Source organism: Cyprinodon variegatus, unplaced genomic scaffold (assembly GCF_000732505.1).
Source record: "Cyprinodon variegatus isolate N-32 unplaced genomic scaffold, C_variegatus-1.0 Scaffold230, whole genome shotgun sequence".
Lineage (NCBI taxonomy): Eukaryota > Metazoa > Chordata > Actinopteri > Cyprinodontiformes > Cyprinodontidae > Cyprinodon > Cyprinodon variegatus.
The window spans coordinates 74,514-98,401 of NW_015150683.1; the positions used below are offsets into that span (position 1 = coordinate 74,514).

Sequence of the window (23,888 nt, forward strand, 5' to 3'; positions counted from 1 at the left end):
CTGCACTTCACCAGTAGGTGGTGACATGTTCACATGAAGCTTCATGAACTGTTGGGATTGTTGAAGCAATTTGGCCAAACGGTCCAATGCCTCATGAAGCTTCATCTCACCATCACTATTTATCACCATTACACTGTATTTGAAAAAATGAGTGCAAACTCTTTAGTTTACCCTGTTTTTTTTTTTTTTTATGATTGTGTTTGGTGTTTTGTATGATTGTGGTGGTCACAGTGCTGAGTTGATTTGGACCGTACTATATCAATGCAATGGGGGGGAAAAAGGGTGTTACACAGAGTAGAGAAAAGTATGTATATTTTGCCCCCTATGTGTTTCTTTTGTGGACTGATCAGCCACTATTTAAGTTTCCCTGTGTCTCATTAGTGGAGGTCAGTTTGTTTGAGTTCATCTTGTTCTGTTACAGATATTTTGAGTAGTTTGGCTTCCTTTAAACTCTTTTCTGGATCAATTTTTGTAATTTTTATATTTTATGTTGTTTTAATAATAATAATAATAATAATAAATTATTTTATTATTATTCTAAATTAGTTCTCGTTATTTTAGATGAGAACTAATTTAGCATGAACATGTATAATACATTTTTATTATTCATAGAGCTGTGATGTGAAAGTTTGTTAAAGTAGGTGATTTATAAAATGAAAAAGACAAATGGTAACTCTGGCGGAGCTACAGAGATCCACAGTGGAAATTAACTGAAAGCACAATTAAGTTTGTATTTCACTAACATGGCCTTTGAATAACTGTGCCAAGATAAAAAAAAAACAAAAAACTTTTTATGTTTGCATTTTGTAGAACAGACAACAGTAAAGAAAGCCCAATTAAACCGAGACAGACTTCAGGCTTAAAGATTGACAACAGGTGTAATCATGCAGCCAGACCTACAGTGGAAAGACTAAGACCAAAACATATCTATGTAAGTTACTTCTGTTTTTGTTTAGACCTCTCATAGTTTTGCTAATCTTTCTCAACAGCTGATGAATAATAATAATACATTAAATTTGTAATGCACTTTACATTTAAGAAAAATCTCAACGCGCCACAGGTAAAATTATTATAGAAAGGTAAAAGCAAAAAATTAAAAACAAAATCATCATAAAGTACATATGAATAAATAAGTTGGTGATATAATTATAAAAGGTTAAGAGTTGTAAATTGTGCTAAAAGAATATTTTTTAAATCCTTTTTTAAAAGTCTGGATAGTCTGTGCCATCATGGCTTTGTCAAGCTGCTGCCTACCTTTGTGAAGCAGGAAAAAGACTAATACAAAATGAATCCAGTAGAACTTTTTATTGCCTACCTGGAATGGGTGACAATAGTTGATTAAACTTTTGGCGCTCAAAATGGTATCAGTGCTCTATTTGTTGGTACTCGCCGATACTGATACCACAATTTTAGTAATGGATCGGGGCCCCGCCCGATACTCGTATCGGGGCAACACTAGCCTTCACGCCTCAACATAATGAGAGAAGTCGTTTATGACAGAGGAAATATTCTGCTCTATCATGCCTTTTTTTTTTTTTACAGCGGGTCCACAGAGGATGTTTCACTTTTATTAGATCCAAGGAGACCAATCAGCCTTGTTTACAGTCTGTATGTTTGCCACATTTACGCATCTGGTTCAAGTAATATGCCCACAGAGAGGCCAGATGTGTAAAAAAAAAGCTACTTTGTGTGTTTCTGGTGGCAGAATTGATTGTCAGGTTTTGTTTTCCCCCTTTTATTTACACCTTATCCCCTGTTCCCATTTCCGTCAGTCACATCCAATTCCCTGGTCTGCCTTTCTCTTAACTCAGTGTCACGTCTGTCTGCTTTGAGTACACTTTCTGTGGAGCTCTTTTCATCTCAGGTAGTTTTCCTTTGATCTGCTGTATCTGAACCCCATAATGAAAGATCGAATGAGAAAAAAATGGGGAGTAATGTTGAATTTCAGGCTCATCCTTTGCTCCTTATTCTCAGATCATTATGTGATATGGGAGAACAGAAAAGCTGAGCAGCTAAAAGAGGAGCATGAAAACCTCTTTTATTCTCAGGACATTTGCTCAGCACTTCTAGACAACAGCTGCACCGAGGTCTGCTCCCATTCTCTAGACTTTTCTCCACTTCTCACATTTTGCTGCAGCTTTTAACTTTACCTTACTTTTAAACATTAGGAACTTTGATTGATCTGTAACAATGAATAATGCAGATTGACATTTTGGACATTAAGCAAGAAAATAAAGTTATTCTGAGATAATATTAGCCTCACATCTTTTATTAGAGTGACTATACAACCAACCTTCCCCTTCTTTAAAATGTCAGCTTTTTGCAGCTCAAACGAATGAGATAATGTATTTAAGAAGCTTTAAATAAAATAAAACATATATAGCTAAAATTAAATGTAGAAACAAATGTAAAATGATAAAAAAATGTCACAATAGCCTTATTGCAAATGTGTTGATAAACTGAGTTATTAGAGGATTTTTTTTTTTATGCACTCAGAGCTGATATTCAGATTATATAGTGAGGGATTGCGATTCGGTGAGTTGATGCAATCAACTGGTTGTCCTTAGTAAACTTATAATCAATCTGGCTGTATGATCTGGTTGAACTGTAAAGTGCCTTGAGATAACATGTGTTGTAAATTGGTCCTTGACTAGATTTGTTCATTTTTTTTACTGGTATGCAGAAAGGTATTAAAATTCACAGCATTCTTTATGCATTACACAAAAACTATTTAGAAAAGATATTAGGATCAGCCATTTCAGTAAACCTGGAAATCTCTTTGCAATTGGATAAAAACTGATGCGGTTGTCATGATCCTGGCGCTTGTGGCTGGCTTGATTGCTCATTCCATTCACCTGTTTAACTCTGCCCGGTTTCTCATTACGACTGCAAGCGGTGGACAATCTCCCTTTCTTCTGGGATCGGACTGGACTTTGAACCTAGACGAGGCCGTCTTTTACAGTTGCTTTTTCTATCTCTGCTTCTGTCTCCCTGAACCCCAGTCGACCTCAGCAGATGGCCGCTCACACTGAGCCTGGTTCTGCTGGAGGTTTCTTCCTGTTAAAAGGGAGTTTTTCCTCTCCACTGTCGCCACAAGCATGCTTAGTGTGCTATGTGCATGTTTTCATAGCCACCTTTTCTGAACTATACTGTGATTTGTAGATTTGCTTTTGGGGAGGTTGTGGTTGATCTACGAGCAGCACTCGACCTGCTGAACTTTGGTGAACAGCGTCAACAGCTTAAAACTTTGACTGAACCCTGAGTTTTAGAGGACATGTTTACTGAGTACCTTGTCTTGTTTTCCCCCCTGTGTAGTCTCAGCTGGGACCACTGATTCCAATAAATAGCGATGGAGAACGCTGAGACTGCAGAGTGGGTTGAGATTTGTAAACTCCGCAGTCTCTTCCAACTCTCCTCGCGAGTAAACTAAATTAATTGTCTCTGTGCCTTCTTTCTTTTCCTGCATGCATGTATGATGTTTTAGGTGCTTAGACCTGACACTTTGTGTGAGGGATTGCATTCGAGTCAATGAGTCGATGTAATCAACTGGTTTTCCTTTGATAGAAAACTTTGAATCAATTTGACTGTATGATCTGATGAACTGTAAAGCCCCTTGAGATGACATGTGTTGGGAATTGGCGCTATAGAAATAAACTGAATTGAATTGAACCTGGTCAGTGCCTTTTTGCTCCTTGTCATGATTAGCCCAACATTCCAGTCACTGGCCTGTGTTTTCTACCTCTGCAGTGAATTCAGTTATCTGCCCCGCCGACGATCAGCTGCTCGCTGAGTTATTTGTTCAAAATAAAGCTTGTTGAAAACTGTCCTGAACTGTCTATCTGAATATTGGGTCCAAGTTTCTGAGGTCGTTACAACAGGAACTATCTGCAGAAGATGCCACAAGAGTGAAAGCAACACTGAAGGATCTGCAGAAATTTCTAGTTGGTACTTTTCAAATCCGGTCCAATGTTTGATGTCTATTCTAAGGAGAATAACTGAATGAAGAGCCTGTTCCTCCAATAAACATCTCCAAACTTATGTAAATTCTCCTAAGGTATGTTGAAAAACGTGTTTTACAATAATAAACCCCCTGAGAACAATATGCCAACAGGGAAATCATGTCATGGTTACTTCCCTGATCAAACTTGACTTTCTGCACTTTTTTTCACCACAAACCTTTAGGATTCCACTACAAAGCTCAGGAAGTCTGATTTTATCTGTAAGCATTGCAGTCAGAGCAAAGGTGGAAATCAACAGAAGAATGGAATTTGCAAATGTTGGGAAAGGACTAATCCAATGTCGGGGTTACATTTTGGGGGGTTGGGGCGACAGTGGCGTTGGATGTAGGAGTTTGCCCTGAAATCGAAGGGTTGACAGTTCAAGCCCCGACTCCAACTTTCGGTGTCGTTGTGTCCTTGGGCAAGACACTTCACCTGCATTGTCTACTGATGGTGGTCAGAGGGCCCGGTGGCGCCAGTGTACGGCAGCCCCGCTTCTGTCAGTGAGCCCCAGGGCAGCTGTGGCTACAATGTAGCTTGCCACCATCAGTGTGTGTGTGTGAATGGGTGAATGAATGTAGTGTAAAGCGCTTTGGTCAAGTCTCCTAACTTGAATAAAGCTGCTATATAAGTACATGCCATTTACCATTTTACAGAAATCACAAATTTGCAAAATAGAGTTTGGCATATATTGCCAAGTCAGTGTAGGATTTTGATGTGCTCCCACATAACAAAACTAAATTAGCAGCTGTGATAAAATGTGTTTTTGCATCTTTATGTCAATTACAAAATCTATATCAATAGATTTCCTAGTTTTATTTGAACTGTGAAGAAAAAAATGTGACATTAAAAGTGTAAAGAGTTTTCAAGTCTTTATGGTCTCCTTTTTATATAAATAGAACTGGATCTGTCATATCAACTGCAAATGAGCAATGATTTAACCATCTTTAATTTAGAATTTTAGCTTTCTATATACATGCCTCTTTTTCTTCCATTCACATTAGTTTTCATAAAGGAGTTCAGTTGGTGTGTCAGTCGTTTGTGAAATCAGCCTCGCTTTGAATGCTACTGTAACAAGGATTTTCTGTAGATTAAATTAGATGATGTTTACTCAGAGTAAACCTGCTCATCTGCAACAGCAAAACATCCCTGCTTTCCAACCCAGTTAAGTTAATTCAACAGACGAGAGGAAGGATGACTGGTGCTGTGCCAAACCGTGAAGAGGAGGCCCTCTGTGGATGTTGAATCTTTGATGGTGGGAAGAAAGTGTGTGGAGGTTGGAAATCTCTTTAACATCCCAGTGAAGAGGGGCTGTCCGAGTGACTGTACTACTTCTTTTTTATTATTTATTTTCCTTTTTGGCCACAAATATCACTGTTACTTTACTTAAAAAGGATTACCTTGGAGAAAGGCAGCTCTGTGGATGTTCACCTTAACAAACATATTCTGGGATCCCATCTTTCATTTGGTGAAAGTGTATAACTCTTTTATTATACTAGAAAAACTTTAAACTTTATTGGATGGATAAGTTTGCATAAAAAACATTTTCACTTTGTTTATAATGTTTTTAAGTACAGTAACTATTTTCCAATCCTAAATGTTTTTGTTTGTGTGTTTAATGAGATTTATGTGCATTCTGAAATTTTTAGGCTGTAAAAATGCTAATGTGATTAAACCAGGACAAACTGAAAGGTTTTTACGTTCCTTTGCAGGACCTGATCTTTCTTCCCTTCTTCATATTCTGTTAGTTAGGTCTCAGTGGCCGTTGGCGCGTCTCTTCAGGGTTTAGCACTAATTATTTAAATGTTCTACATGATTTCTGGCAGCCAACCTACAACCACAGCAGAAGTTCAGACTTCCTCTGGCTCGGAATGCCGTGGAGCATCGCAGCAGCTCATATGAGAGATGAGTGTAAATGAGAGGGGGGATAGATGGAGTAGTGCCTCAGCCAAAAGCACATCGATTCTCCACCCCTTACAGCTTCCTTACTACCTCCTCCTCCTCCTCCTTCTGTCTGATAAATGCCTTTCCTCATTTTGGTTTACAGTGGCGCTGTGCAGGGTGCATACAGAGTGGCGCTTGCAGAAAAACATCAATAAATAGTGAAGTATTCTTCCCCTGTTGGGCGTTTTGCTCCTTAGCTGTAGTCAGTAGGGGAGAGATGCAGGAGGTAGTTTAAAATTTCATTTCATGCCTTGTGTGACTATTGATTTCTTGTAGATTTTAGCCCAAACCTGTCATTATATTGTCAAATGGATAAGTGCTCTTTGTACTTATCTCGTAAAAAAAGGAGCACAGGAGATTTCCCCGATTCTTCTATGTGTAAATGAACAAAAAGGTAAGTGTAGTTGCGTGTGGCTATTTACTCTTAGTGCCCTGGGTCTCGGCCTCCTTTGGGGTTCGGAAGCGCAGTGGTTCGCTCAGCGGGCTCGTCCCGAACATGCTGATGGACTGGACATGCACAATGTAATCTGTCTCCTCTTCCAAGTCCCATAATGCACAGGAGCGTGTGGTGGTGTTGACTTCCTGGATTAACCGCAGCATGCGCACGTCTTTCTTCTGTCGGCGTAGCAAAAACAAGGGGATGTTGATTAGACATGAAAACATAAAAGCAAAAAGACAGAAACCTTAGAAACATGGAGAGACAGCAAGGACATGCCGCTAACACCTGCTGAGTGCCAGGTGGGCTTTTGTATATTGATTTTTCATGTCATCTTTTTATTGTGGAAAAAGCAGAGTTGTCTCATTTGCTAAAACATCTCTTCAGATAATTAAAGTAGCACATCTGAGAATTCCAGAAAGCATGAATAAAAGTTATGCAGACATGAACAAAATATATACATATTTATGCTGTATAAATCAAAATATATTCAGATTTTAATGCATTGGCATAATCATACTTTCAATTTAAAAATATCTATTCAGTGATGCAAAAAAAATCTTTTATAAGAAGACTAAATTTTTTTAATATAATGTCTCAGGTTGGTTTGAATTAAAACTGAGGATAAATACTTTGCAAAACAGCTCATTTGGAGGACTATGCTGGACCATCGGTGATGCTGTGTTGGCTGCATATAGAGCAACAAAAATCTGATGGTCTAACAAATCAATGTTTTTTCATTCACAGCCTTGAATCCTACAGAAAGATAGGGGTGTTGTTAATACTACTGAAAGAATGATCTATTTAAAGGCTTTTTACTCTCACTACAAGTGTAACAGGAGGACAGATAAAATATATATGGGTTTTCAAGATTAACCAAACTACCTATGATACATAGGCAAATCCCTTCACCGATGCATCACATTTAAACCCCAAGCTAAGTATGAGTTAAACCTCAGTCTAACTGAGTTAAACTGGTCAGGATACAGTTTAAAGAAAAGCTAGGATAAGAAAAAAATATCCAAAGCTAAAAAGAAAAGCATAAGACATCAGGCCAACACTTTGCAACCTCTCTGATCTGATGGGACTAATATATATATATATATATATATATATATATATATATATATATATATATATATATATATATATATATATATTGTTTTTTTGGGGGCCAAAATCTGAAAAAAACTATTTACTTCATATTTAACACACCAACAGCATGGTCAAACACGGTGGTGGCAGCATAATGCTGAAAAATGTTTTAAGAGATGTTATCCATTTGGTCTGGTTGAGTTTGAGTTGTTTCGCAAAAATAAACTTTTAAATAGCCGGAGTGCAGGGGGCGCTCCTTAAAGACCTTCTATAACTGTTGTGGCCTCAGCATCTTCTATGGAGCTGTCTGTTGGAGCAATAGCTTATCTGTAGCTGAGAGAAAGCGTCTGGATAAGCTGATCAGGAAGGCCAGCTCTGTGATTGGATGCCCTCTGGAATCAGTGCAGGAGGTTGGAAACAAAAGGATCCTAACTAAATGAACCTCTCTGTTGGATAATGTTTCCCACGCCATGCATGAAGCTGTTGCAGAACTGGAGAGCTGCTTCAGTATCAGACTGCTGCACCCTAAATGCACCAGGGAGCGTTATCACAGATCCTTCCTCCCAGCCTTAAGACTCAATAACCACCACTGTTCCCAACAACCTCAATAAGTTGTTACATTTATGCTGATTTTGTACAGTTTCTATCTTAGACAGTTAAATAACATGCTACTCTCATTTTGCACATCTCTGATGTTGCTGCTATATATCATTACTGTAAAAATATCCAAAGCTGTATAATGGTTATTTATTCTCCAGGTGCACAGTTTTTATATTGTTAAAACACTAGGCAGTATTTTATTGTTTATTTTTAACTATTCATTTTTGTTTTATTCTTATACATTTTTCTAAGGTCAATATTTTTCTGACCATTTTTCTATACTTTTGCTGCTGTAAACACCAGAAGATTTTCTATTCTATTCTATTCTATTCTATTCTATTCTATTCTATTCTATTCTATTCTATTCCATTCCATTCCAGAAATACATAGGTATAATCACAACTGAAAGGGGAATTATAAATGACTCTCTCACAAATGCTCACCTCACTGCTGAAAAAAAGAGTTGTGTTCACCCACTTCACAATATGTGCCAGAGAGGCACATATTGCACCATAAGTTTCCAGTAAGATATGAAAATGTGTGTTTGTGCTGCAGTAAAATGTGCAAAGGCTTTTGGGGAGCACTGTAGCTCCGAGTCGACAATCATGCGAACATTTGCTCCAATAACCATCAGGCTGCAGCTTCATATTTAATAGAGCAAGTGAACAATGCAGCAGAACCTTTTCATTTCTAATCCTTTCAATAATTTATAGCACTTAGGCTTCCTCAAAGTCCCAAACTGTTCTTTGCAAAAATGCCCAAGCTTGTTAGTGAAAACAGTGTTATTCTGACTGATGGTGTCCTGACAGTTGGTGTTAAATTGTATGCTGGTTAGACTATCGATACACCTCGGCCTCTTTTTGAAAACCTCATCTTCTTATCTTTGTTGTGCTTTTTTCCAGTGTTGTTGTGTCGTACACATTCTGTTGCTCACCTGCTGTGTGATGGCAAAGCCAATGACGGGGTCTCCCTCGGGGATGTCCCATGACACCACAGCAGAGTTTGCTTTCACTTCCCTGATGGTCACATTGATGGGAGGCGACAGGCTATCTGCAAACAGTGACATGGAAAGAAAAGCCTTTCATTTACTCCGTAATATAAAGTAATTTTGTGTTTCTATGGTCTGCTGTAAAAACATATATGGGAGATTGACAGGTTATAATCTATCATGTAAAAAAACCCACCAAACTTAGATTTGAACAGTTAAAGCAGGGGGGTTAAATTATCTGTATTAAGTGGATAGGTTATGCAAAGATTTTAATATTAAAATTTTTCGTTTATGGTGGATTAAAAATGACCTTTGGCACATACTTTTATCTATTTTATTTTCTGTTCTCCTTCTGTTTTTACCAGCTTTATAAATGTAAGTAAAATACTTTTTTATTGAACTCAAACCTCAGTAAAATCGTCCCGTGGTGAGGATGGAGGTTTTGGACTGGGCAGGTCTGAAACAGGGCTGCTTACACAAGCAGAAGTTGGTTCAGAATATTTTTGAAAAGCTAAAGAGAAACACATCTAAAATCCTTCAACAGATTCACTGCGGCAAACAGAAGACTTGGGAAAAAAACAAGAAGACCAATTCCTTACCAATAAAATGCAATAAAATAACACAGAAAGAGGGGATAGTGCTGAGATTAAGACATCTATCAACATTTTCTGGGATTTGTAGAAAAGAATCAGTCACTGTAAACTTGAACGATCACTAAAACTTTAATCTAGTGGCTATGTGTAGGAAACGTATCATTTCTAGCCTTAAACTGTTGCTGCCGAGGCCAAAGTGTCAGGGTTCTGCCCTCTGCTTAGGTTTAGTTTTAGTTTGTGTTCTGTGTCTTTGTAGTTGATTTCTACCAGTGCTGAGTTATTTAATCACTCTCTGTAGCCACATTGTGCTTGTTTCCTTTCCCCTTGGCTTCCTCCTAGTTGCCTACAACTGCACCCAATCTGCTGATTAGCCTGTCTTGGTTTAGTCTCCCAATATATAAACCACCTCTGCAGTCACTCAGTGCTGGTTTGTTGTGTTGTCTTCCCTCGTCTCTGGCTTCCCATGTGAGTTTTTCCCTGATGTAATCTCATTTTTGGTTCTCAATTTTGGTATTTCTGCCTCAGTTGCCAATTAAATCTGCAAGACTCACCTCTACCTCCCAATCTTTGCAATTGGGTCCTTAAAAACCTCCAGCCAACCTTGAAACAAAGTGCTGTCAATGTACGAGGGCCATAAACCAAGAGAACAAATTATCCTATTGACTGTCGCGATCAGTCCATGCGACATAATTCAATTCAGTTTATTTATATAGTGACTATTCACAACGCATGTAATCTCAAGGCACTTTACAGAGATAATTCAACCAGATCATACAGTCAAAGGAAAACCAGCTGATTGCAAGATAAGGCAAATTTATTTGTATAGCACAATTCAGTACAAAGACAATGCAAAGTGCTTTACGTGATTAAAATATAAGAAAATAAAACAGAATCAGAGCAAGTAGAAGAAAAATAAAAAATAAATAATAAAAAATGCAGAAATAAGAAAGAACATTAAAAACAGTTGGACTAAAGAAAATAAAAAAAAATGAACTAATGATGTTTCAGTTGAAATTTTTAACTAGAACAGTCGAAAGCAATCCTAAACTAATGTGTTTTTAGACTTGATTTAAAGGAGCTCAGGCTTTCCGCACTTTTACAGTTTTCTGGAATTTTGTTCCAGATAAGTGGAGCATAGGAACTAAACGCCGCTTCTCCATATTTAGTATGCATCGACTACTTGACTCTCAGCAATCCCTCACACCAAGCATGCTTGTAGCAACAGTGGAGAGGAAAAACTAAATTTTAACTGGAAGAAACCTCCAGCAGAATGCGGAGTTAGGAAGAGATAGGGCTCTGACTGAGGCATCCTCAGCTCATACATTTATACTTTACAATTTCCCAACACACACACTCTCCCCAGAGGAACCAACCCACTAACCTGACTCTGTCAGATGGATTTGCTGGATTTGCTCCGCATATCCATCTGGAAACCTTCCGTTGAAGTAATTTTGGGAAGGGGCGAAAAAATACTGGTTAGCTGATTGGCCTATGTTGGTGATAGACGGGCCAAATAAACCAATCAGATCAACGAAGCATATGACGTACTAACAGAGCGACGACGAAAACACAACCACAAGCCAGGCTACTCTTAACCTGACTCCGCCAGATGGATTTGCTGAGCCTCCAGAGCAGTGTTTTGCTCTTCTTTCAGTGAAGAAATACTCTGTAATTCCGATAAAACTTGCTCGATAGCCACGCTAACGCTAGTTTCATCAGCTGAAGCCGCCATGTTCTTTAGACTGAACTGTCGCGCTTCTCGTTGCGTCACACCTCAACCCGACTCAAAGCCAACGCTGATTGGACGTTCGTTTGGTGAACGGCTCCAAATTTTCTTTAACGGAGAGACTCCAGACTGATCTGCGAGTGAAACCTTGAAAGCTCGCGAGATCAGGATGGTCTCACAAGGCTACCAACCCACCCCCTGTATAAAGAACTTTCTCACACTTGAACAGTGAAGCCAAACGACTTGAATTCATCAGGGCCATTCCCTATCAGGTAAATATATCTTTCACTGGCCACATGGATCCTCTCAAAACAGCAGTCCTCCACTTCATTCCATGAAGGAGGCTGTATAAATTATTATTATCTCTAATGATCTTCGTTTGGAGCCTGTGAGGCTAAGAACAGACATATCTCAATAATTTTTACTCCACAAAAAAAGGCTCAGTGTGAGCGGCCATCTGCCGAATGCTATAAACGCTGTATTTAATACGTTTAAATTTATTTAAGAGTTTCTTTGCATATTTGGTTATTATCCTAACATGCTTCTCAATTTCTGAAATGTCCATTGTTTTTTTTTTTCATCACAAAATGTTTTAACATGACCTTAGAAGGTTATAGTGTCATTTATAAAGGACTTTTAACAGTTTCATCATTATTAGTAAAAGCCTTTTTTTAATTATGAAAATATATTTCTGAGCTAATCTTTACTGTCACAAATGATAGGCATCATTGGTGTCTCAAGTGTGACTTCTGACTCATTATAAAAATACCTCCAGTTGTGTTTCTCTACAGTGTTTTGAAACTTGGTGTCAACTTCCACACCTGCGCTTTAATTAGGGTCGCACTCTACAAGAGCTGCGAATAATAATTTGCCTTCATTACATAATTAGTTGTGAGATAATGTGTTACTCTGGGTGCACTTTGGTGGCCTCGGCTGCTGGAGACTTCGGGTCTGTAATTATGAAGCTCAAGGCTGCCCGCGTTTGATGGTAACAGAGTGTAGATCACATTATTAAAGGACCTGCAGCTAAGAGAAGGAACAAAGGATCTTTTAAAGGGTCTGCTATAAAGCAGGGGGCCAATAATGAACTTTTAGGCTTTCATTTTAATAGATCAGACTCTAAGAAGGAGAGAAAAGAAAGTCAAGATCAGTGTGGGCCATTTCACATTGAAGTTGATCCTTGCATCTCTGTTTAACGGTAGCTTGCCTCCATTCTTGTGAAACACGTGCTCCTCTCCTTTAAGCTTTGATTGATATTTGTTTTGTGGAGCTGAAAGGTGAATAAAGACGAGGACTTTTAAGCGAGGCCTTTGACGGCTCGTAAATCTTATCCAACCGATCAAATGGAATCAATGAGTCACTGAATAGGTTAACGCTCACTTGCCCTCAGACCCCCCCACCACCTTCAGTGTTGGTAATTACAGGACAATAGGCTGTTCCAGCACTCCTCCATGTACTGTACATGAAAAATAACAGGGAGCTCAATCCAAAGCAGCCTCTTTTCCTTTTCTTTTGATGCCTGTGGCTGACGTTTTGATGAATGACCTGACTAACGGCGGATGACAGGAAGGAGACTCGCTGCATCTCTTCATCTGTAAAAGGGAACGACTTCGATGTTTGTAGTGGAATTGCTTTTGTTTACTCTCTGCTGTTTACTTGGTTATCCTGGGGGACGGGTGTCCGCGGATCGTGAGCTAAATCATACAAATCATAAATGAAGCGAAGTCACATCCCTGTGCGGGTTCTCACTTGATTCTGTGTTTTCCTTCCTGCAACACATTTACTTCTCTGCCAATGACACCATTACTTAGTCCCTGCATGCTAAGCTGCTGTTTGAAAGTAATAAATGTGGTTTGTTTTTGCACATAGAAGGAGCAGAAATATTTTTCACTTTACATTACAATCCTAATATTTAAGATTTGAGGCAAATTGTTCAGTTTCAGCCACTCAAGCTTTTATCAGTAATGTTTAGCTTCTTAACTCTAGCTATCCATAACAACGACATTAGTCTGAAACAGTTAACCAATTCAAGCTTCCTAGTGTAATATAATCAGTGATGGGACTACGTTACTAACACCGTTACCTTGTTTTAGTAACGAGTAATCTAACTAATTACTTTGACTGTAACTATAACGCAGTTACCATTGCAGACACCCCGTTACTGCGCGTTGCTCAGGTCGCACAATGAACCTTTTTTCATGATAGGACTCGTGCGCGCCTTGTCATGAGAGAGTGGAGGATGAGAATGGCTGATGTATAGTGAGATTCCGTCTGTCAATTGGGTAGGTGGGTGTTTCTGCTGGCGGGTGTTAACGTACATCACACACAGAGAGATGGAGAGTGAGGATGACTCCAGCAGCAAAACAGCGTTTTCCACATGGAAATACCGGTGTTACGTCGAGCTGCGTTTCCCCATCAGATACGGTTTCCTCTGCATCTCCGCACAGCGCAGGCGGCACGAGTCACCGCGCACGCGACAGGAAACGCGCATGCTCGCTAAAGGGGCGCAACAGTCGCCCTGTGCTCGCGCCACAGGGGAACTACGGAGAGCGTGAACGATCAAATGATTAACCTGACAACAGCCAGAAATGATAGCCTATATGGAGAAAGGGAGGAATCTGGATGGATGGATGGATGGACGAATGAATGAATGAATGAATGGATGGATGGATGGATGGATGGATGGATGGATGGATACTCTGCCTTTTCAACCTACTGTATTTTTTATTTTAAACATTATTTGATGGCCTTTGTGGCAGGGATGGAGATCCATATTTTATGTCACACACAGAGTATACATCTAGATAGATAGATGGATAGATAGATGTTGCAGTATCTATAACAACCCAAACACACAGGATTTCAGAATTAGACATCCCCAGTTATTAATTTCACTAGATCTGAATGCCCTGTTAAAAAACTTCACATGGCGTTCCCCCCTGATGTCATTTACGTTGAGTTGCAAAAAATGCAAAACTCTCTGCAGGTTCTTGTCTTTGTCGTCCGCTCTATTCAGCTGGCTTTGGAAACACACGGCGAGAAGGTGGGGGCCGGGTGGTGAGGGTTACGGGGGCGAGAAACGCAAAAGTAACGCAATAGTTACTTTTACTAGTAACTAGTTACTTTTATTGTGGAGTAACTCAGTTAGTAACTTTTTGGGAGAAGTAACTAGTAACTATAACTAATTACTTTTTCAAAGTAAGGTGCCCAACACTGAATATAATTAGGTTTTAAAATTAAAAATTGACTAATCTATATTCAATAATGAATATTTTTTATTTATTTTTTTATACAAAAATATAATTTTATATAATTTTATAAATTTATAAATTTAAATATATATATTTTTTAAATAATATATATAAAAAAGGGAAAAAATAGTATTAATAAGATTTTTTGTATATTTTATATTCGTCTTGTTGTTTTTTTTTTCTGATTTGTAGGCTGGTTTTATATATACAGGCAGGAAAGTAAGACTGTTTAAGGGAGTGAAAAAAAAACAGTTTAAAAAAACAACAACAGCAGGCTAATGGTGTGGATCCGAGTTCCGTCAGACTGAATATAAAGTCTTTGTTTGAGGTTATGTCTTAAAAAATTGACTTAAATGATAAATAGCAAAATAAACTATGAAAGGCAAACAAATAGAAATGTCCTTGTAATGAAATTTAAACCCTTCTCTCCAAGTGTCCTCATGTCCCTGAGCCTTTAGACACTTTTTCTTTTGTCTTTGCCCGTTTCCTCTTCACATGTGTTTCTCTTTGGGGACAGAGAGCGAGGATGCTGGGCCGTGACCGTGTTCCTTAAATATCCACATGACACAGGAGTCAGCCCTAATGAAACAGCAGACAGATGTCTTCATAAACCCTCTGCGGCACACAGCCCTCCTCGTTCTGTGAGAAGCGGGGGTGACTTTGAGCCATGACGGATATTTCTCTATTGCGTGTGCGTCTTTGTTATCCTGATGATGATCAGAGTGACAGCTAATTGTCAGTCCCACGCTGAGCAGTGTTAAGGATGACAGCTCCTTAATGCTCCCTAATGTTTAAAATCTCCTAGAGACGTTGAACATGTTGAAGTGTGGGCAGTTCGGGGGGGGGAGTGAGTGCACTCTGAGTGGTCTATCATTGTTTTATGATTGCTCTCCTCATTTCTTCATCGACCTGAGTTGTTACAAACTGAGTCGACCCAGAAGTGGGGGCTGAGAAGAAGGGATACTCTGCAGGAAGCTTGGGAATACATAATGTGGAGAGTGCTCTGTTGGGTGCTGTAAAGATCAAATGATTTTTCTTTTCCTGCTCCCAACTGTATAGCTCTACTTTCTTGAGTGGTCTCCATGGAGCTATTTCTCCCGCCTCAGATCATTTTGTGTGCACGCATTTAAACATGGTATAAACATGTAGTCAGCACAGTTACTGGAACATTTTTGAGGTAAAAAAAAAAGTCTTTAAATTCACAGTAGTATCTTTACATGGTGCAGATACTTCATTAAGGATAACCCTAACAGATTGTCTCTTTCTCTAATCTGACACATTTTCTTTTCTTTTCAAATCTCTTACAAAGGTTCAAAATACCACAACTTGGTGCTTCAGCCAGGAGATATAGCTTTCTAATGTTTGTTAAAAACAGAAAGGATGCATTATAATGAAACTAAACGCTGACATATTACTTTTATTCATCTTATGTTATATAAAATCAATGTCAGATTTTGATGCCAACGGCAGAACAACCAGTTATTGCAGGGATGTCAAACTGGTTCCAGAAAGGGCCGTGTGGCTGCAGGTTTTCTTTCCAACCAAGCAAGTCATCATGTTTAGACTGGACTTACTTGATGAGATGACTGGAGTCTGGTGTGCTATGTTTTGGTTAGAAAGAAAACCTGCAGCCAAGCGGCCCTTTCTGGAACCAGTTTGACATCCATGAGTTATTGGCTTTAGGGTGGAAATGACCAAAAATCCTTTCAATCTCAAACTTCTAAGTGAGCAATTGGGAATCTATAAGGAGCACAGGTGTAATTTTCTGAAGGACTAGTTTGGGCATGACCTCACCAACTTTTGCCTGGTGTGGACATGTACCCACCAATAATTTCAATAAGTAGACTTTGGCAATGTGTGGGACAAATTTCTAAATTTGATTTTGCTGCTTTTGAAGGAGGATAGTCACTAATGTAGCTGAAAGGGAAAACATCCATCAATCCACATTTTTTTGGATGGACTGATGGATGGATGAATAAAACTGAAATTATGTGCATACTAGGGGGGCATAATATATTACTGTTGGCATCCGAATCAGCTGTTATTCATCCTTTTTTTTATACATTAATGTCTGAGTACCTATAAATATAAATATCAGTGTATTTTGGTTCTTTTGTGTTCTCAACAATAGGAAAATATTCAATAAATATATTTTTGAGCTTTTTGGAAAATACAAATCCTATTGAAAGTGTTTGTGTCGAATAACTGTAGGTCTATCAGCCCCCACCCTAAGAGTGTCACCAACTTTCATCACAAAGTTACACCCTTGATAAGGAGGCCATTGTACTGCATTCACAGTACAGACAAGTAAGGAAAATAGTCCCTTTATTATTTTTGAGCAGATATTTTAATGATATAATTGAAATTTATTGATTTCACATTGGAGAAATTTACCTCTGCATTTCACCCATCCTCTTGGGGAGCAGTGGGCTGCCATGTTGGGGTGCCCGGGGAGCAATAGGGGGTTAAAGGGGAACACCGTTTTTTTTTACATTGGCTCCGCACGGATGACGTCATACACACTCTGCTTTGTTTTAACCACGGATGTCTGGGGGACAGTGATTCGCCTCCGTTATGAATGCTGACGTACCATTAAGAATAAATTATGAACAGTTTAGTTTGTGCCTTCAAGTCGTTGCCCATAGGAAGACGTTACTTGGATATAACCTAACCGAATATCTTCAGAAAGGCTCCAAATGACAAAACTCATACGGGTGAGTAGAACATGATGTAATGACGTGAAATCAAGGGCCCAATGTAAAAAAAAAAAACAGTGTTCCCCTTTCAGAGACCCAGAATGGCAGTCTGTGGGAGTGGGATTCAAACTCACAACCTCAAAATTCAAAGCTCTATGGCACAAACACTAGGCCGCTACTCCCCAGATTTTAGACAAAGCATATTATACAACAGACTTGTATTATCTAAAAATCTAACTGATGAACTATAGAGCAATAATACACTGCATCTGCTAAAAGCCTTTGATCCGATGGTTGAGTCCAAACTGCGTGAATGTACCCTTTAAAACTCAACAACGCCCTGTTGTGACGCTGTTGAATTAAAACCACAAGCATGCAGGATGGTTCTCCTGCTCCCATGCAGCCCAATAGGGAGACATGGATTTATGCCACCTTATCACAGCAGCCAAGTCATTAGAAATGCCTCTTTCTTAGCGTCAGGCCCCTCGGCTGGTTCGGCTCCCCAGGTTGCTAATAAGCTGTGGGCTTGTGAGTCAAGGTAAAAACTGCCTGTAAGCTCCAGCACGTTCGAGCTCTATCAGCCTCTTAAAATGAAGCAGAGGCCTCAGGTTTTTAGAATCAGTTAACAGAAGATTGTGCCACTAATTTAGATTCGGTAACTAATGATGAAATAATGATGAAATAAAGAAAACAAATGAGCTGTCACTATATGCAAGCTGCTATAACCAGCAGATGGCATAACTTATCAAAGCTGTGTTAATTTGAGGGAAACATTTTTAGTGAGATGAGATGAAACTTTACAAGAGCACATTAACCTGCAGGGGAAGCGCCTCCATAAATCAAACCAGAACGATGAACATCTTCTAGGAAAATAGGGTGGATCATTTCTTTTTTCTTTGTTTAAAGCCTGGTGACATAGAAATAAAACACAGAGTAGAAAAAAAAGCTTAAAAATTTCAACGCCTTATCCTGGTTCTATGTCAGCTGTTGACTAAGCTTTTCTTTTTCGGTTATGCCTTGTAGAGTTTCACCGATCAGACTTCCACAAGCTTATGCAGATTTTTGTTTTCCTTGGATGTTTGATGTTTTAATTCGAAAATGTTTTACTAAAGAGTATATATGTTCTGCATGTTTTTCTCTCACCAGAGTAGCACTTTATAAACCATTTAGAAATCATAAATTTAATATTATACCAATTTCCGCATCAAAGTAATCCATCACATTCAAAACAATAAGAATATGTGTTTCAACGTTTATGTCACAAAGCATTAGAGATGATTCAACTAAGTTTCTGTATTGTAAAATATTTTATTGGTTTATCTTTAAATGTCGTGTTTACAGTAGCGACAAGCAGAAAATCCTCAGCTTTAAAGCATTAGTCTGTTTGTATTTAGTGTATAAATGTGTTTTAGTCAGTGAATTGACTTACTAAGTGACTTATAGCTTTTCAATAATATTCTGTTATTGTGACTTCACATCATAAACCTTTTACCCGATTTTTAATTGCTGTTTATTATTGAGCAAAACAACATACTTGACATACAGTGTTCTAGATTTCAGACTCAAAAGCGACACAGACGGACCCATTGTTTAATGTGAGACAGTTAATTTTAAAGGCTCGGATGCAAACGGGCAGGAGAGAGAACAGAGACAAGACGTTGTACCAGGATTTCAGCAGAACTTTAAACTGGTCTCCTCCTAAGAGCCAGGCTTACAGGTATAAAACTGACCTTCTCTGTGTTCCAAGCCAAAACCCTGAGGGCTCCGCGGAGCAGGACCAGGACATGATCAGAGGACAAGACAAACGCTAAAACCCTCTCACTCAACTGGCCACCAGGAAACAGGACATTTCCCATGGAATAAACTAAAAACTACCAAACAGACAAACGGAAAACAAATAATCATCTGGCCCCGATCACCGGGGCAAAAGCAAATATAAAGCACAGATGCAGGTGGAAAGGATGAGTGAAAATTAGGAACCGGGCAGAATTATGTAGGTGAGGGAAATTAACAATTAAAATGAAGCTATCAGGCCAGATCATGATTTTCACCTGTAGTTGAAAATCACCACCCTGATAAAGTTCCTTATCTGCCTAATAACGGAGCATAATTCATTTTTACAGGAGGAAAACTTCATTTTAGCTTCTTTCTTATCTAAAGGAACATTTCTGTCATTAGAAAAAAATTAGTAAATACATGTTCAGACATACATTTTGAAACTGAGGGGTCATTAGAGACAATCCTGATGGAATACCGCTGACTCCAGTATGCTCTAACAGGTTATCTGACTTAATCAGCATAGTATACAATGAAATACATAAATACCTTTGGCTACAGAGGAGTTCATGAAACACTTTCTACTAAGAGTATATCTTCCTTCCAAGCTTATTAAACAGAAGAATTGCAGCTCGTTTTTTAAGCCCATTGAGTGAGCTATAAGGATTTTGGACTTAATAGGAAGTAGAAACATCTGGTAGCTAATTAAGAGGTGTTAACTAACACATGTATAATTACTTTGAAATGCTTTGTCATTTTTTATAGCCAATTGACCATAATATGTTCTTCATTAAAGGCAGACAGCTGGTCACAGCCATGCTTCTTAGTGTCGCACTTAAAATATAACATGAAGCCTACACTGAAAAAAGTGTGAAATGTAGCTGTTCATTAAAACTAATAACTGTCACTGTGAAGTAAAGACAAATGTGAAAATTAAAATTTTATTATATTTTAATAAATTAACTGGTATCAATACAAACATAAATTCGTGTTAATTTTGTTAAAAATAAGTGCATTAGGTTGGTTCAATTTCAATATACTGTATTAGTTTGGTTCATTAACTGAAATGTTCAGAAAATCATTTGGAACAGGACAAAGATTTTAAGTTGGGCCAAGTGCAGTAATATTGTTTATATCAACATAAAATAATCAGGTCATAACAAGTGATTAAATTCAGATTCTGTGAAGTCAAATATTTTAGATGTGATATCTGGCCATCACTGATTTTTTTTTTAAGCAAGGTTATAGTTTTTCGATTTTAAATGAAGGTCCCACCCCGCCTTTATCATTATTTGTTTCAGTGTCTTGCCAGATCTTTAGGACATAGAGCTGCCAGGAGAAATTGCCTTTCTGCATTTATTGCATGTAATTGTTTTCAAAACCAATTTTTCTGACTGTAACGGACAATTGAAGAAAAAACCTCCCCCTCACAGACGCCTGCACTGTCTGTTTCATGTCTCTGCTTCTTCTCATCAGTGTCTGTCTCTCTTCTCGCTGTATTTCTGTGCTGTGCTTTGGATCTTCTGGCAACCTCTCTGCTTGTAATTGACACCTCAATTGATATCTGGCTACAGTGAGGACGCGGTGGGTGAAAGGGGGAGATGGTGACTCACTCATGCACTATTCTGCAATTGATTAATCTCCGTCCTTAGCTGCTTTATAGTGTAGGTAGAGGAGTAGCTGTAGCAAGAGGTGTTCCAGCTTAAGATATGAGATGCATTTACGGTCAGATCGCCCTATATTTGATAAGTACGCTTGTGTTAGTTTGGCTGCATTTTGATGTTTCTTTATTTATTCTCTGGGGTCTGCTCAGCAACCTAGCTCTGCAAAACAATCACACCTACAATTTTTTTAGTCCCTTTGTGGAGGAATGAGTTATTTACTTGTGGGAAATGAATTTTCCAACCCTGCCGGCCAAAAGGGCACTGAAGTGGAAAGGGTGCAGTTGCAAAACATCATATTTCTACTTGATGAAACCCACAAACACCAGCATTTCTCTAATTAAATGTCAAAGAGCTGAGTATGAAAATCAATGCAGCATTGTGTACCAACAGAAAGAAAGCCAGCTTATCTAAAAAAGCAAAGGAGAGCCATGAGGTTGACAATCCCACTGCTAATGAAATCCTTTCTCAAACTAGGAACTGCCCAGTGATATGAGATTGAACTGATACCTCTGTATGAACGCACAGCTTTGCAGAAGGTTATGAAGATGATTATCAGCACTATTAGTTACACAAAAGACATTTGTGTTCTCCAGCTCTCTGTACTCAGCTTCTTGTCCATTTTTGATGCAACTAATGCAGAGTCATCCGAGTGTTTCTGCAGATGACATGACTCTGTCTGGTACTGGAAGTCAGACGTGTAGAGAGTAAAAAAGAACGGTGAGAGTACAGTCCCCTGTGGTGCTCCTGACTACGTCATTAGACAGCTGACCCTTCAGTCTCCCAAACTGTTGTCTGTTTGTCAGGTAGTCTTTGATCCAGGTGATTGCTGATGTCTGTCAAAGTAATTCAGACTAATTTGTGTTAAATGCAATGGAAAAATAACAGAACATGATCTTCACAGTGCTGTCTGCCTTGCCTAGATGACTGTGTAGGTGTATGACGGCGACTACAACTCAAACTCCACAGCAATAAGCAAACTTATAGAAAATCAGGATTGGTATAAATCTGGAAAAGTCCGATCAGTGCATCTCTTCCACATGTGAAAAACAGAATTTTTTTTTTATTAGTGCATTTTTTCTTGATTTGAGCAGGTAAGTAACACACTTTTAAAATGGAATAAGACAATCTATATTAAAAATAAAATTGGTGGCCTTAGGATTGTGTCTCTGTAATTTGCAGATGATGTGGTTCTGATGGCTTCATCAGGGCGTGATCTACAGCTCTCATTGGAGCGGCTCACAGCTGAGTGTAAAGCTGCCGGGATGAGGATCAGTGCCTCCAAATCCGAGACCATGGTCTTGAGCCGGAAAATGGTCTTGAGCCTTCTCCGGTTTTGAGAGGATGTACTGCCCCTAGTGGAGTGGTGGAGGAGTTTAGGTATTTTGGGGTTTTGTTCATGAATGAGTGGAAGATGGAACAGAAGATCAATAGGTGGATTGGTGCGGCGTCTGCTGTGAAGCATGCCCTGTACCAGTCTGCTATGGTGTAAAGAGAGCTGAGCCAAAAAGCAAAACTCTCAATTTACCGGTTGATCTACGTTCCTACTCTCATCTAGGGTCATAAGATTTGGGTCATGACCAAAAGAACTAGATTCCTGATACAAGCGGCTGAAACAAGTTTTCTCTCCGTACTGTGTCTGGGTTCTCCCTTAGAGATAGGGTTAGGAGATCAGTCATCCGGGGAGGACTCAGAGTAGAGCCGCTGCTCCTCCACATCGAAAGGAGCCAGTTGAGGTGGCTCGAGCATCTGATAAGGATGCCTCCTGGACGCCTCCCTGGTGAGGTGTTCCAGGCAAGTCCCACTGGGAGGAGACCCAGGACACACTGGAGGGACTATGTTTCTCGACTGGCCTGGGAGCGCCTTGGGATTCCCCCGGAGGAGCTGGCCCAAGTGGCTGGGGAGAGGGACGTCTGGGCCTCCCTACTAAAGCTGCTACCCCCGTGACCCTGATCCTGGATAACCGGAAGAAGATGGATGGATGGATGGATGGATGGATGGATGGATATAAAAAATAAAACAAAAAACAACAGCTGTCTCTTAATTTGAGTGTATAATATCTGTTTTATTTTAAGGATAAAAATACTAATTCCATTGGCAGATCACCTTATTTAGCTACTAAAATTAAAGATATAACATGTTTAATATTTTAAGAAATATTTACTCATTTTTAGATTGTTTGGGCTTTCCTAATAAATTCTGTAGCCTCTTTATTTTCATGCAGATTTTCGTACTGAAAATATGCGAAGAATGCCAAAAAGCAAAGACTTTAGCCAACAAATCTATTATTTGAACTTTGTAATACTTAAGTGATGCTTTTTGGTAAAACCAGCTTATCATCCTTTATTTTTTTTATCTAGAAGTATGTCCTTCTCAGCATGATGCAATTTTAGTGATGAACTTTTTGTATCTGGGTTTTGAATTCTCCTCTGCAGCAAAAGTCTAAATAATGCTGTGGAAGTTCTGCCTGAAGCAGCTGAAGTTAACATCTTCTCCGATAAAAGAGTCAATGCAGCAGAACAACTGATACAATCTTCCATTAAACATCAACAGTAAAAGCATAAAGCGATGTAAGATGTCCTGTAAGATTTAAATCGAGCTTGTAATCTCCTCTTCCCTCATAATTAACCCAACCATGTGGATGCATGGCTCATATGTTTAGGACATCACTTTTAAAAAGATAAAGATCTCAAAGCTTAGAGCTCCTCACATGATTCCCATCAGATAAGTATTAGGAAGTTAAGCATAAAGTTCTCTGAATATGTTACATGCTTTAGTTCTTCTTATGAACATTTAAAGGCATTTCTGACCCACTGAGTATCAGTGTTAAGGCAGAACTATTTCACTCAAGCTAAAGGAAACAACGCAATGCTGAACATGTTCTATGTGAGTACTTAATGAAGTCAATACACTGCAAAAAATAGATATTTAAACAAATATATTTTTTCTTAAAATAAGTCCATTCTTTCTTGAATTGAGTAGGTAAATGAGACTCTTTGCCAATGGAACAAGTCAATTTGGAGAGAAACATCAGCTGTGCTGCTACCATCAACACCCTTGTTTATAGATGCTGGAGATCGGCCTCTTTTCCAGTGTGGTCCTGTTTCTCTGACCGTGACTGAGT

General features: G+C 38.8%; 1 protein-coding gene across 2 annotated transcripts in view; it reads right to left on the minus strand.

The window, feature by feature from the left end:
* fndc5 (fibronectin type III domain containing 5) overlaps window positions 1-23,888 on the minus strand; it is a 44,323-nt gene that overhangs the window by 10,708 nt on the left and 9,727 nt on the right. For both annotated transcript variants that reach the window (XR_001481398.1, XM_015381261.1), the window contains exons 2-3: window positions 9,008-9,123; window positions 6,365-6,557 (exon numbers count right to left, since the gene is read on the minus strand). Coding sequence is in view for 1 of the 2 variants with exons in the window: in XM_015381261.1 (XP_015236747.1) it covers window positions 6,365-6,557; window positions 9,008-9,123 (309 nt within the window). In the remaining variant the exon portion in view is untranslated. The remainder of the gene's footprint in view (window positions 1-6,364; window positions 6,558-9,007; window positions 9,124-23,888) is intronic.